We start from the raw sequence: 14,191 nt of genomic DNA, 5'->3' as shown, positions 1-14,191 counted from the left end.
TGATCCTCTACCGTAGGTAAATATATTTAATCGCGAGTGTCGAACACAATTTATGTTAACAAAACAGCACTTTATTAAAGTTGTACACTTGTAATCGCCTGGCGAATTAAGTACACAGTTATCGCGCTAAAAATACAGTGTTGCGGGGATCTCAGGGATCCCTTGCTTAGGCCTATAATTGCAGGGTGCAAGGACACCTGCTCCGGATTCGGGCTTATTTGTGATAAGAACTGATATCTGATGTAAAGCAGATATCGAATTATCAGTTAGCCGTATTTTAAGCAGGTATCTTAACACCCTAACATAAAAATTCCATAATATTAATTAATAAAAAAAAAACACTCCGGAGTTTAAGTTAATCTATAGTCTACTGCTCTCTGCGCCATTTTGTCGTGGCGGAGAAATCTGGGACTTGTCGTAGCCATTGCTGGACATCTGCAGATGCTGCGGCAGTTGGGCAGGACGTCCGTTGGAGGGCAGGGTCTCGTCCACGGAGAACACGGAGTTGTCGTGTCCGTGCATGTGGCGGGCATTGAGCACGGCATCCGGATGGCTCTTCGGCGACTCCGGCTGTCCCACCTCATCCGGCTTGCCTTCCAGCAGGAAACAGGTGATGAAGAAGAGAATAGAACCTGGGACCAGAGGTGTTAGTATTATTGGTATCCAAAAGTGACCAGATCAAGTCGACTTACTGATGCCGTAGAATCCAGCGTAGAAGATCATGATCGAACCGCGATAGCCCAGGACCTTGGCCACGGGATCCACCAGGATGGGCAGGTTGCCGCCGATGTTGTTCATCACAAACAGAAATACGCCAATGGTTGAAGAGCGAACGCGCAGCGGAACAATCTCCACAACAATGGCAAAGACAATACCGAACCACATCTCGGCGAAGAAATAACTCAGGCCCAGCGTGATCATAGCCCACAGCGGATCAAAGTAGACCGATCCGAAGGCTGGTAGTGTGGCAATTAGCTGGCTAACAGCCAAAACAAAGGCGCGTGATCGAATGCCCATCTTGGCGACAATCTTGTCCGACACAATGCCACCCACGACCACACCCACGCTACCAATGCCAATGGTGACCCCAAAGAGCCACCAGCCCAAGTCCACGTCGGGGAAGTACGTGTTGTAGTAGAGATCGGCGTTGTAGGCAAAGGTCATGCCACCGCAGTGACGGATGGACGCGGCAATCATCAACATGATCATTGCCGGATTCTTGATAACCTGCCACAGGCTCACCGGTTTGCCGCTGGACGTCTGGCGGTCACCCTCACCAATGGCCTTGCGCTCCGGCTCCCGCAAAGTGGTTCCGGTCAGGGCGGCCATAATCACGGTGAGGACACCGGCGCCCAAATAGCAAACGCGCCATCCCAGATTCCAGAAATTCAGCTTGGTGATGTAGCGACCCACGGGGAAGGCTATTCCATATCCTCCATAGATTCCCCAGTTGAAAATGGCCATAACTAGTGCTCTCTTATCCTCCGGAAAGATGTCGGACATAATGCCCGTGGCCAAGGGATTGCAGCCCGACTCGCCGGCTGCCATGATCATCCGCAAAATTACCAGCTGCCAGTACTCCTTAACAGTGCCCTGCAGAATCATGGCAATGCCGAAGATCACTGTGCACACAGTCAGCATGTTGACACGGTTGTACTTGTCCGCTGCGAAGCCCATAAATACGCCGGCGATGGTGAAAATGAGGATGAAGGTGGGTCCGGCCAGGATCTGGTAGTCGATGCCCAGTCCGTTGTAGTTCCACTCGCAATAGCCAGTGCCGTTGAAGTCAAGGGCATAGCAGCTGGTTTCATTCATAACCGCCGAGCACTGGGTGGGCAACTCGTGGCGATTGAACATCGAGGTGTTCTGCTGGCAGGCATGATCACCGTAGTCCAGCTCAATGGCCGTCTGCTTGGAGGTCACCCCGATCAGATAGTGGCCCAGTTCGCCCAGGATATAACCAATGGTGAGTACGGCCAAGACGTACGAGTTGTAGAACCCGCTGAGTTTCTCCAGAATAGGTATCATATTGGGGCCGATGACTGCGGGAGAGACAAGGAGATCGCCATTGATTAATACCACTATTCAATATACTATAATAACCAACATGAAGGTACACAAACCCAATTGGCTGGCTATCTAACTACAGCGCATTCCCAAATGAGAACCATCACTACATCACTATCGCATTTCTCGTTTGCAATAAAGAAAATATTCAAGTGGCTCGACATAATGACAAATAATCTGCGAGCACTCAATTAATGAGTCTACCAGCCTCCGAGTGTCAGCTCGCAGGTCAGCCGCATAATGCAATCTCGACATAGCACTTGACGGATCCGTCGTGACTGGAATTTCGAAAGGAACTTGGGCAGTGTCCATAATTCTCCCTCGCAGCGTAGCGAAAGTGAAGGCAATTACGCGTACGTGATACGAGAGGCGGTGTCTAACGAGCATTATCCGGATACTTGTACTGATATAATGAACTCCAATCGGAGCTCTGCAGGTGGTGACAATTAAGTTAAGATCGAAAACATTTTACTATAAAATAAAGTACTTGCTTGATAATAAATCAGTTAATGGAATGATAATGGAAAGGCGTCTTAAAATGAAACGAATCAATATTTAATGGACTTCAAGATCAATATGAGGAAGCAAATTGTGCCCTCTTTTCTTTAGCTGTGGCCTTACATTGAGTATTTTAAGCCTCAAAGCTTTCAAGGAAATCGGAACTGGGAAAATTGTATAATTTATATATCTATGGGACTTATGGGTTCTCCAAGCACTCAGTTGGACTTATCCAAAAGCGTTTACCCGCCGTACCGAGCAAAGTGCCTCGATTAATTTGTCTTTTTCGTTGTACGCTCCATTCTCGCAGGCGGCAAATTATTATTATTATTTTTTTTTTTTTGGCAAACCGCCATTAGGCAAGCTTCATAATGGGTTAAGCCCGGCAAGAAGCCAGCTCTTTTGGGCTTCGACTTGACTTTAGACAGTCAAACACCCGCCCCGCCAACATGCGTACCGAAATTCCTTTAATCAATCAAGTTAATTTGCTTTTGCTGTTCTTTGTCTTTCTCTTTTTTGCTTCAGTTTTTGGCTATGTCTTACAATTGCCGGGCTGTCAAAAGCGCCAAGGCCAATACCAAGAATCGCCGAGAACATGGTTGGAAGAATAGTGGCCAGACACCTTTGCTATCCAGCCATCCGACGGATATGCGGTCGAACAAAAGGTCTCGAGAATGCGGATGCTCGGTGTATTGACCGCCTGGTTTATTGCACAGCTGGTCTCTATTTACCATTTCGACCATTTTGACCATTTGTGGGCTCATTGTTTGCGCATCGAGTCGAGATTCCAAAACGCTTACAGAGATCCGTCTTTGTTTCTCCAGTTCCGAGTCAGCACTACACGCCTTCGAACTGAAACACATTCTGGTTTCGACATATTTGGCCCAATGTTCGGTGCAATTTCAATAATAATAGTCATTTGGACTCCAACGGCCCGGCCCATTGATAGTGCCACGAAACCTTGATCATCGCTTCGTGATGCGCGTTGACATTTATGAAGCCATAAATAGGTATTAGAGCTCACACGTGAGTCTGGTCTGAAGTCTTATGCAGATTCGATGTAGGAAGCGGGGTATTATTTCCGATTGTCGTCGGCTTAGCGGAATCTCAAGAGGCAGCCTTGGCATTGGACTATTGTCCGTACCGAACGAAGTTGCTGGGCGATTCTTATGGGTATCCGGCAGTTCCTCGACCATTACATCCATATCCGCCAGTGCGCGTCGTGGAGCCTTAAGCCGCGTTTTCTATTTCTAGTTCAATGTCAAGGCGCCGAGCGGCGTAGACCAAAAACCGGACTCTCGATCAGACGTGACTGACTGGTTGAATACGAACGCCTCCCTCCCCGGGAAACCCGCCTCTTTCGCTTTCTTTGGCAAGGCCATCGGATTTGCAGTTCGTGTATTAGCTATCCAATATATGGGTGCTCATTGGAGCGATAAAGTTTAGAACCAAATACTAAGAAAAAAAAACAATGAAACTAATGTAAAATGGAATTGCACAAAGCATAGAACTGCGAATTTGCATTTAATTATCGTCTAGCACAATTAATATACCACTTTAGTGTGCTCCGCAACTTGGAACGCAACTGATCCTTGAGCTTGCCCCCACATATCACGCAATGGCGGTTTGCAATCCAATGCCCTGACATTACAGCATCGACTTGGCCAATGTTCGTGACAAGATTAGACCAAGAACGGTCAGGCTTGGCTGCCTCCAACCCGAACTCAAACTCGAAACTCAACTCGAAACTCAAAACTCGAATCGAGTGGAGAGCCGAGTGCTGAATATCCGATTCAGATGTGTGGGCGCACAGTGTTTACTAGATATGGGTGGCAATTCCAGCGATTGCCACCATTAGCTGCGATTAAAATCTCGGCTTATTTGAATGGGCCGGGCAATTGGAGGCAAGTACTTCTGGGAACTTTCTAGCCGACAGATGCGAGTCATGTTTAACCCCGATGCGATTAGTCGCCAATGCAAAGCACTTTGGGCATTTGACAGACAAATGACTGGCACTCAAGCATGCCCATTACACATTATGCACATTATACAATTGTATTAAGTTGGCTTTAAATGCGGTTTATCAGCTAGCCCGAGACGTGCAACCGCAGTCAAGGTTAACCTGCCCACCAATTATGAATGGTCTCCGGGCGGCCGACGGGGGTGGTGCGGGTCGCATGCATATGGCCAAAGCCATCTGGCTGATTTTTAAATAAATAGCGAATAAATATTCCTAATTTATTGGCCAGTCCCAGGCGGCAGGTGTCTGTCCCTCTTTCCTCGCCCACAATTAACAGTCACTTAGTTGAATTGAATGCTTTGCATGGTTGCGGTTGGGAATGGAAGATCTTTAGGGCCACTTAAGATCGCGTGACGTAGTTGGCCCCATTCAACCTTGACACCTGCTCGTGTGAACTGAACACTTGGGATTCTGCAGCAGTTCGCTGGTAATCATCGGATACCAGGCAACGCCCCCTTGGACTCAGTCTGCGAATTTGATTTATGCATGGCACTCGCCACTGTCGTCGAAATGAAGCCATCAGCCGGGGGATTGTCGTTGAGTGTGGTCAGTTAGCAGTCGCTGGGTGCCAAGAGAATCCATGTGATTCGCCTCTTGCATGTGGCCATTATGGGCCAGGTGCTAAGTGCTAGCGACGCCAACTGAAGAAATGCCGGATGTCTGCGGATCTGGCTTGCGCAAGCCGAGCGAAAGTAAGATATGTACATATCTTATTAATCGGAAGATCGTGAAGAGCAACTGTTTTATAGATCAGCTAAGCATTATAATCACGCCTCAAAGTTCTGCCTGAGGATATATAGTATGTATGTATATGGCAGGTGGAAGAGATAAACTGCCAATGAATCAGATTCGATTTCGCTGGACCAGGTGTTCGCAACCTGAACCTAATGAATTACAAAATGCCATACAGATCGCACCTGGCAACTGTCACCGACTGCACTCCCAATCCCAATCCCCATCCCCATACCATACCATACCATCCCACCTGATCCGATTCGATACCAGATGCTGATGCAAATGCCATGTTGTTGCCAAGTTGAACCCGGGCCTAAGGCAAAGGGCTTCCGATGAAGGCGGTTCCGCTATTAGCATATATTAATACGCCTAGTGGGCATCGATGATCGGCCGGCTGGTCAAACCGGTGACCATGGCCAGGGCGATCCCTGCAAATTTGCCAGTCATCATCCGGACTAAATGTGTCTCGGACTTTCTGTTTGCTCCACTCCATCTCGAGGGGGTTCCGAGTTCTCGAATTCTGAGTTTTGAGTTCTGGGTTCCGAGCAACAACTACAAGCGAAATGACTGGCTGTCGGACTGTATAACCCGAATTACGGGTAATTACGTCGTCTCCGCTTGTTCGACAAATGCAAATCAAGCGGTTAAAGCGATTAAATGGATGGATGGATGCCTGGCATCTTCCAGACTCGACTACAGTGCTACCCAGCACAGCGCGGATTGATCTACTTTGTGGCAGTCGCATTACTCAACTAATGGGATGGCTTGTTCATTATATCTAATTGCACTAGCCCTAGTCGCAGATTGGGCAATAAATTACTCATAAATATCGCTCAAGATGCCAGATGGCCTGGCATAATTAGAGTGGTCAACAATTAAGCTGGATGCCAGCGAGAGTTATCAATTAAAATTAATTATCTGCGACACCTGAGCAACCTTTCTAATTGCTCGCATATATTGCTCGTACATATATGCACATCTGACATTCCGCGATCGAAGCCGATTGAGCTATTATAGGGAAATGTGCCCAAAGGAACTGGGAATGTGTGGGACTGGAGACGGTTCATTTGATTTCCAAATGCGAGATGCATTATTGAATTGATTGGAAGAAGCTCATATAGATTATAGGAAAAGGGAATGTTAATCAAAATCAGACACACTTATGCAATTGCCGGTAGTGTTCATTAGCAATTTCAACTTCTCCATAATATATTTCTAGATGTTTGCATCTCTGATCTCGGATCTTCGTGACTGACCCACAACAATGTAGCCCCCAAATGGATGCCCCCATCCCCCATCCTCCATCCCGCCTCGTCCCACCAGCACAATTCATTTCGAAAGACGCCCACCAGAAATTCTGTCCGAGATGTGGGAACGAATGCGAATCATGTCGAAATTAAATGATTGCCAGAATTTGTTTAATAAATTCCGAATTAAATCGAGCTTTCAACTTTTTGCGATAATGCCGAGTTTATACAACACGTCTGAACAAATTGCCCAGCTGCTACCTTACTCATTAGAATCGATCCATCGATCGATCGATTGGAAGATTCATTAGACCGCCTCACTGGGTACTGTCTACAATATATACATATGACTTGTTTGAAATCCAATTCGGGGCTTTTCCTTTCTGTTCCGCGCCCGATAAGATAGTCCCAAACTTCGTGGCTTCATTAGCTCTCGGATGTGGGAGTGTCGTCCGTAATTTGTTGACAGCACCTGAGTTGCGTCAATATTATATGTAGCTCCAACAGACACAGACTCTTAATGGTTTGCGCTGTAAACCGAAGTGCCATTGGCTATTTCAAATGGCTCGCCGGGTGGCTAAGTGACGCTCATTAATGACCAGCTAGCTACTCTACCCATTTCATCATTTTAATATAGAACTAATCACGATTGTTTGATTTTTGCATATATGCACACATATTTGGCAGATCATCCCATTACATCATCATCAATGCAATCCCAATCGAAGTGGTAGTTTTTACTACCAGCGATCTTTAACGATTCGTGTTAATCACTTGCGATCAGTGCTTATAGGGCTAGTTAGGAGATGATCGTTCAGATCTGTGGACTCCATTGAGTAATCTGTATTAGGTATTTCATTTTTGATTTCTAATTACTGATCTTCCTGGAATTTGAGCGGTTTGGTGGTCTTCCCCCCCAGTAAAGTCCACTGATTCATATCGCCCATCTAACTTACACTTTTCGAACGGCTGCTATATGTGCATATATTTTCTTGTTCGATCTGTCGATCGGTCGATCGATTGATCGGTCGATTGGTGGCTTTGGCACTGACACACAAAAACTGTCGAGAATTATGGTACCCCTCGATGGATTTAAATTAATTGCCCACAAGCACGCGTCGGCGAGCAATTGAGTACTGTCAAGGCGTTTTAATATGTAGAATTTTTTACTTTTTTTCTTTCATAAATTTGCAGCCAGAGCATCCGAGTTCGTTTCTCTATTTTTCAATCAACATCAACGGAGAAGATAACGCGACACGACAGACGAAAGACGAAAAGCGCCACTTACACAGAACAAACAATTCGATGGAAAAAAAAAATGGTGAGGAACACACAATTCTGTTCAGTCCGAACCGTGGAAATGTGTTGCCCTGGACTTCGAAAGACGCCGCTTGTTTTTTTTTTGGGACACGTCCAGTTGGCTGCGTTTGGCGAACAGAACTAAAACACGGCTCAGTCCATCGTCGTTTTTAAAAAGGAAAACGGCCCAAACGGCGGCGACGTCGACGGCGCTGCCATCGCCGGCTAAACAATGCAAACTTTCAGCCCGAGAGAAGTCCAAAAGCAAAGCGCCAAGCCAGCAAAGCAAAGCAAAGCAAAAGCAAAGCAAAAGCAAAAGCAGTCAAGCAGGCCGAGCAGTCGAGCAAAAGCAGCCAAGAGCGAGTGCTCTTTGTTGCCGAGATGCTCAGTCAAGAACAAACGTCGGGAACATGACCCTTCCATCCGATGACCATGCCCATGCCAATACTGATTCCGATTCGGAATTCCAATCCCAAAGTGCCAAAAATAGTATGCGTGCAGGTGGAACAAAGGACTGATTAATCGGTGATCCCCGATCCTCAGCGGCCGTGCCTCCTTTTTTCGGCGGTGCATTTGAACTGGCCGCAGGTGCTCTCCGTTTGTCATCTCGTCCAATGGGAGGATATCTTGGGGAAAGTACATGCATCTAACAGGAAATCACAAAACACAAGGCGCATTTAGTACCTTGAGTGCCACTTATCAACTGATCACCAATACTGGACTTGCAGTGAACCAGAAATGAGTTATTCTCATCTCGAATAGATCCATTCTGGCTGGCCATAGTCACGGCCATTCGGCTGATCATCTTGAGCTGCATGCCTGGTGATCATGATCATCATGATCAGGCTGCCCTTGATCCCGCCTCGGTTTTTGTGATTTGTTTACGCTGTTCTCTCGAGAGTCAGCGAAAACAACAAGCGAATCACCAGCAGCGCAGAGAAAACCAGTTGGCCGCTATGGAAAATCCACGCATAATACAACGTCGAGACTACTTGGATGGTGGATTCCCCCATTCTGTCAGTTGCTCTCTGATGCCTACTTAGTCCATCGCCTCGCCTGAGTTCTGCTGCCCGTTCCGAGCATGCCGATGATGAGTGGTGTGCCTTGTCTGTGCCATGTTCTGCCGACGAACCCTTGACTGGCCCCTCCGATTTGAGTTAGGTTAACCCGTTCGCGGGATGCGGGGTTAAGTTAACCCACCCCAATCACTCATGTTGTACTAGCCTAAGCTTACGTCCACTAAATAAACAATTTAATATTAAGCTTGTGTTTATTAATAATTCAAATTATAGTTCTTTGAGTCACTTTTCAACTGCACAATGGGTTAAGTTCTGGGTTGGATTCTTGGATTCGGGGAATACATTAAATCGCGCTGCAAAATCCAGTTCCCAGCGATGCCTGACGTCCGTGACTGCAATTTCGGGGGATTTTTTGTTCGCCGGTACACTGAGTGCTCCTGCCATCCATCGCACACTATCATTAATACCAAGGAAACTCATGTGCGTGCCGTAAATCGGTGCATACGATAGCCGCCTATCCGCCGCTGACTCATGGAGCTCCAAGCTCCAAGCTCCGATCTTCGAGCCACAGATCTCAGCTTCCCCGCGGAACCAGTTTCCATGGTGTTTGCGTTGTATTGTGCTTTTTGGCTTTCGCAGGTGTTTCTTTGGTCTTGCGGGTACTTTTTTCGATGCTCATTTGGCGCGGTCTTGGTCAACGGAACAACACGTTGTGACGTCAGTTGGTTGGGTTTTGCTACTCGTCGAGTGGGTGGGTTGGGCTGCTCTAGTAGTCTCAAGTTCGAGTGCACAGAGAATAATGAATTGATCGTCGTGCAAATCAAATGCTTGGCCACATAATGTAATCTGATTTAAAATATGTTGCGATTGCTGATCCATTTGTGGTGCTGATATTTTTCCATACCTCATAAAATAGCCAAATTTTCGCTCTGTGCACGTGAGCAGTGGGTGATGGGTGGTGGGTGGTGGCCAGGCTTTGGTTCGTTCTGGGAGCAGTGTTCTGTTTCTTTTGCTTATGGTCTTGCTTGAACGCCCACGAGCCGCGCATTCCAAGGCCCAAACCCTCGGTTGGCAGCTCCAGTTAAGTGCCACCGTGTGTGTGTGTGTGGAACCGGATCCTTGGGGCAGCGAAATGGACGTGGAGCTACGGACGACATGGCACGTGCAGCAGTTGCGACAGACACACCAGTTCCTCGACACTTGACCTCAAGAGATGGAAGCGATCCAAGCGATCGAGCGTCACCTGCAATTAGGCGTGAATCATGAATAAATTGAATGGCTACGCGGACACTAAAAATACTCGAGCGTTGAATTCGCGCCAATTACAAAACAATAAATGTATTGTTTTTCACTTTTTGCTTGGCGTTTGACTGCGCAAAGAACTCGGATTTGCCGCAGGATTTGGTAAGTGGTGAGTGGTCACTGGTCACTGGCCACTGGTCAGTGGCCATCGGTGAGTGGTGAGCGGTGAGCGGTGGAGTACCGCCTCCTTCGACCGGTTTGATCCGCAGTCTTATTTTTGATCGCCGGCCGATTAGCAACGGGCATTTTTACGGCCATGTCCAGAACGAACGCGCTAATAAATGACTAACAGAAAAGGGACAATGCAGTCGAGCTTATTTTGGCTCGATCGGTTTTATCAGTTCGCTTAATTAAAATGCATTGCCCCCCAGGTGCTAGTTATTTTCCACACTTACATACATATAATCGAAAAACCGCAAAAACACTGGAAGTTTCCCATGCTTAAGTGACGTCAGTTTTTGAATCCATTAGCCAAAACCACAAATTTGGATACTCCGCTTAATAAACGAACTGTTTCCCACCATTTAATGTGGGCCAATAGAATGCACAAATATTTATGATTTAACTAAATTTATTTGATTTTTAAAGCTATGGGAATTTAGGCCCAAGTGAATGCCACTATTGTTCATAAATGAAGGGAGTAATTTATGCAGAACTCTGGGAAGTTTCCATTTAATCGAAAGCCTGCTGCTAATCTCGGCTTCAGTTTAGATCGATTCCATAAAATCAGGATTAGTATAATTTGAACGGGATTTCATTTAAAATGCTGCGTTCGGGGCCAGGAATTTGCCAAGTGCCGAAATAGCTCAGTTGGGAGAGCGTTAGACTGAAGATCTAAAGGTCCCCGGTTCAATCCCGGGTTTCGGCAATTTATAACTTATTTTTTAATTTTCAATCTAACTGTACTATTAACGATCATTTTGCTACTGAAAACGTCTTCTATATTTGTATATTTTGAATAATTTCATATGGTTTTAATTTATTTTGTATTAGCTTATCGTTGTTGCTGCACTGCACTGGATGGTGTGAGACACCGCTCAGCTCAGCGGTGTGTCAAACCAGCATTTCGCTTTGCAACACTGTTAGATCTTGCCAGGGGCGCAGAATTAGGTTTGCGTCCTAAATAAACCAGGGATTACTGACCTATTTTTTAGCCACTAGCTGCAAACGCCGGTCGGTCACTCTAATTCGACTCGATTTCCAGCACTAGAATTGCCATTTCCTTTCTTTTTCGTTCCACGTTTCCGGTGAGTGCATGTGCCCAGAAAGTTATTTTCCGAAATTTGCCACTTAAATCGTATTTAAACTCATTTACTTGTAGCCAAGGCACTGCGGTACGTTTGCGGTCGTGTTAATGGTGTTTGCGGCGCAATTCTGGCTGGTGGAAATCAACACGTCGAATTGGCCGGCCAGAAAATGCGCTGACACCCAACCAATTCATTTTTTTCTTACATATTTTTTTACTGTGGGCCTGCGGGTCAAAACTGAAAGGTGCACCATGTAAAAACAAGCAAATGCATGGCATGGATCACGATAATATATGCCTTGATGGCATTATCTTTTTTTTTCTGTGAAATATAGTGTAAAATGTTCCAGAAATGCGTGTGGTGTTGTCATTGCGTCTGTGTGTGTGTGTGTCTATGTGCGAACATTGTTTCCCAAAAGTATATAAATTATTCCAATAAAGTGCTAACTCAATGAAATGCATATAGTTAGTTTTTAAAGGATTTCGACTCGGAATTCGTGCAGAATTGTTGTTGTTTACAGGAGCACACACATGCGCACTTCCTCACGCACGCACACACACACATAGGAGCAGGCAGCCGCTTAGTTTTTTTTTCTCGCTCATTTTGCACGTGTTTTGATTCCCGCCGCGTTTTTAGATAAAAACCGGGGTTCGAATTGGTTATATTCTTGATATTTACACACGACCGCCAGCGTATTTAGGTTGCCCTCTGAAATGAGCAAGAAATTGGCGAAAATCTCGCAATTTTCGTATTGTACAATGCCGGTCAACTTAATAGCAGCAGCAGCGGCCACTAAAAGCGTGCTTAATTCAAACACCAAATTTTGATTCAGCTTGCTACAGCAATATGCGAACCTTTAAAGCTCTATTAAGCGTCTCAAGAAACTCACTAGAATTTGATTCAATTTCAAATAAACATACAAATCAATAAGAATCCATTTAAATTCCTTCTGCTAGCGTGCCACAACTGCTGTCTAATATCTTGACCGGATGCGTTATTTACGCATACAAAATATTAAGATATCGTACTAATTCCTCATGTTTCTTGCAGATATTGAAAAATGGGCCGTTACTCACGCGAGTCAGACAACGTGGCCAAGTCGTGCAAGGCGCGCGGGCCCAATCTACGTGTGCACTTCAAGGTGAGAATCCTGCCCAGAAATCCGGGGAACCTTGGCCTTCACGGGCATCACCCAGTCCGCAGCTTAAATCAGTGAATGCCAGCCGATTGTGCAGCATCTCGCTTTTGCATTGCTGCCAGAAGAATCCTCCAATTTAGACGAGTTCATCAGCTGAGTGCCAAGTCCCAAAACTCTGGACGCCCTCTTCTAAAATCTCGCCAACAACTAAGCATCTATAAATCCAGTGTTTCGGCATGCTCAATTAAAAGGCGGTTGCTCCATCCTGGACAACTGCTGACGATACGTGTGCCCAGAGCGAATCCAAAGCCTTGCTAAAACAGCGGCCTGCTGCTTTCAATGAGCTAGTCTCTACCTGTAGCCTGGCACAGATCTAACCAAATCCGAATGAAATCCATCAGGGAATCCACTAAATCAAGCTCATATCACCATCACCAGTTAGCTAACGAAAGAATGTACACTTATCTCGCAGCTTAAGCTGATAACTTAACCAATAGTAATATGCTATTGGCATATCCAATCCTGTATAGCTTACATGATATTAGTTATGATTTATGCTCCCCTGCATGGGCACAGTTTTAAACTAGGTGGTTCTCCTCCATGGAAGATCACCGATCGAAAGCTGTGCCCAAAGCAAACCCCAGCCATTGTAAAACAGCGGCGTGTTGGCCCTCAGTGCTCGCGTCTCTACCTGAACCTTGGCACAAAGTAATAGTACTTTCCACTCACTATGATTTACGATCGCGCAGCATTTATGTATCAGCAGCAACTGATGAACGATCATTTACTCGTTTGCAGAACACACATGAGACCGCCCAGGCCATCAAGCGCATGCCCCTGCGCCGTGCCCAGCGTTACCTGAAGGCCGTCATCGACCAGAAGGAGTGCGTGCCCTTCCGTCGCTTCAACGGTGGAGTCGGTCGTTGTGCCCAGGCCAAGCAGTGGAAGACCACGCAGGGTCGCTGGCCCAAGAAGTCCGCCGAGTTCCTGCTGCAGCTGCTGCGCAACGCCGAGGCCAACGCTGATTGCAAGGGTCTGGATGCCGACCGCCTGGTCGTCCACCACATTCAGGTGAACCGCGCTCAGTGCCTGCGTCGCCGCACGTACCGTGCCCATGGTCGCATCAATCCCTACATGTCGTCGCCATGCCACGTCGAGGTCATCCTCACCGAGAAGGAGGAGCTTGTCTCCAAGGCCACCGATGACGAGCCCGCCAAGAAGAAGCTCTCCAAGAAGAAGCTGCAGCGCCAAAAGGAGAAGATGTTGCGTTCTGAATAAAATGTGTTCTGGGCCAGCCGCCCAAGCCGGTGACAACTACTGAAGCTCCATTCTTTTTTTTTATATCCTAAACTTAATACCAATTGTTGTGCGACGAGATTGGATGTCGCGGATGTGGAAAATACAGAGCACAAGCCCCAGATTTGACCTCCTGGAAATGCTATGCGTTTTGCATTTAACTCATCCCACTTTTTTTTTGCTAGGCTAGGAGAGCAATAAAGTGAATTGCTGTTTTCGTACATCTGACTTGAACTCAAAATGGGGTTAGGGCCAGATTTTGGCGTTCTCTAGATCGGAATTTTTAAAGTTAATTGTGAGGGTCTTTGTTAGATGAAATAGGA

General features: G+C 46.5%; 2 protein-coding genes, 1 long non-coding RNA gene and 1 other non-coding gene across 7 annotated transcripts; 2 read left to right on the top strand and 2 right to left on the bottom strand.

Annotated features, from left to right (window-relative positions):
* Positions 1 to 49: 49 nt before the first annotated feature.
* Positions 50 to 8,127, bottom strand: LOC27208723 (putative metabolite transport protein HI_1104). 2 transcript variants are annotated; one of them, XM_016184283.2, is made up of 3 exons: positions 7,856 to 8,127; positions 693 to 2,042; positions 50 to 632 (listed from the first exon to the last, which is right to left on the bottom strand). In XM_016184283.2, exons 2-3 carry the CDS (start codon positions 2,026 to 2,028, stop codon positions 361 to 363), a joined length of 1,608 nt encoding a protein of 535 aa, XP_016038364.1. In that variant the 5' UTR covers positions 2,029 to 2,042; positions 7,856 to 8,127; the 3' UTR covers positions 50 to 360. The 2 variants fall into 2 exon arrangements, with proteins under 2 accessions (XP_016038364.1, XP_016038363.1); XM_016184282.3 differs by lacking the exon at positions 7,856 to 8,127 and adding an exon at positions 7,524 to 7,706.
* Positions 8,128 to 9,605: 1,478 nt separating this feature from the next.
* Positions 9,606 to 11,248, bottom strand: LOC123327351. Its single transcript, XR_006542054.1, has 3 exons — positions 10,186 to 11,248; positions 9,790 to 10,128; positions 9,606 to 9,731 (listed from the first exon to the last, which is right to left on the bottom strand). It is a non-coding gene; the product is annotated as an uncharacterized LOC123327351 (long non-coding RNA).
* Trnaf-gaa lies at positions 10,983 to 11,055 on the top strand. The gene has a single exon. It is a non-coding gene; the product is annotated as a tRNA-Phe (tRNA).
* An 83-nt stretch (positions 11,249 to 11,331) lies between the features above and the next one.
* LOC27206838 (60S ribosomal protein L17) lies at positions 11,332 to 13,894 on the top strand. 3 transcript variants are annotated; one of them, XM_016182629.3, is made up of 4 exons: positions 11,401 to 11,434; positions 11,509 to 11,521; positions 12,485 to 12,575; positions 13,371 to 13,894. In XM_016182629.3, the coding sequence occupies exons 3-4, from the start codon at positions 12,495 to 12,497 to the stop codon at positions 13,848 to 13,850; spliced, it is 561 nt and encodes a 186-aa protein (XP_016038360.1). In that variant the 5' UTR covers positions 11,401 to 11,434; positions 11,509 to 11,521; positions 12,485 to 12,494; the 3' UTR covers positions 13,851 to 13,894. The 3 variants fall into 3 exon arrangements, with proteins under 3 accessions (XP_016038361.1, XP_016038360.1, XP_016038362.1); XM_016182630.3 differs by lacking the exon at positions 11,509 to 11,521 and having other exon boundaries at positions 11,332 to 11,434; XM_016182631.3 differs by lacking the exon at positions 11,401 to 11,434 and having other exon boundaries at positions 11,500 to 11,521.
* Positions 13,895 to 14,191: the final 297 nt, after the last annotated feature.

This window comes from Drosophila simulans, chromosome X (assembly GCF_016746395.2).
Source record: "Drosophila simulans strain w501 chromosome X, Prin_Dsim_3.1, whole genome shotgun sequence".
Lineage (NCBI taxonomy): Eukaryota > Metazoa > Arthropoda > Insecta > Diptera > Drosophilidae > Drosophila > Drosophila simulans.
The sequence above is the reverse complement of the archived record's forward strand: the minus strand, read 5'-3'. Positions and strand labels throughout refer to the sequence as shown.

Excerpts from the sequence above, each read along its gene's own strand:
- LOC27206838 (XM_016182630.3), top strand. The coding sequence starts at position 12,495 with ATGGGCCGTTACTCACGCGAGTCAGACAACGTGGCCAAGTCGTGCAAG. Across the intron at positions 12,576-13,370 it reads ATCTACGTGTGCACTTCAAG|AACACACATGAGACCGCCCA; the intron begins GTGAGAATCCTG and ends ACTCGTTTGCAG.
- LOC27208723 (XM_016184283.2), bottom strand. The coding sequence starts at position 2,028 with ATGATACCTATTCTGGAGAAACTCAGCGGGTTCTACAACTCGTACGTC. Across the intron at positions 633-692 it reads CGCTGGATTCTACGGCATCA|GTTCTATTCTCTTCTTCATC; the intron begins GTAAGTCGACTT and ends CTCTGGTCCCAG.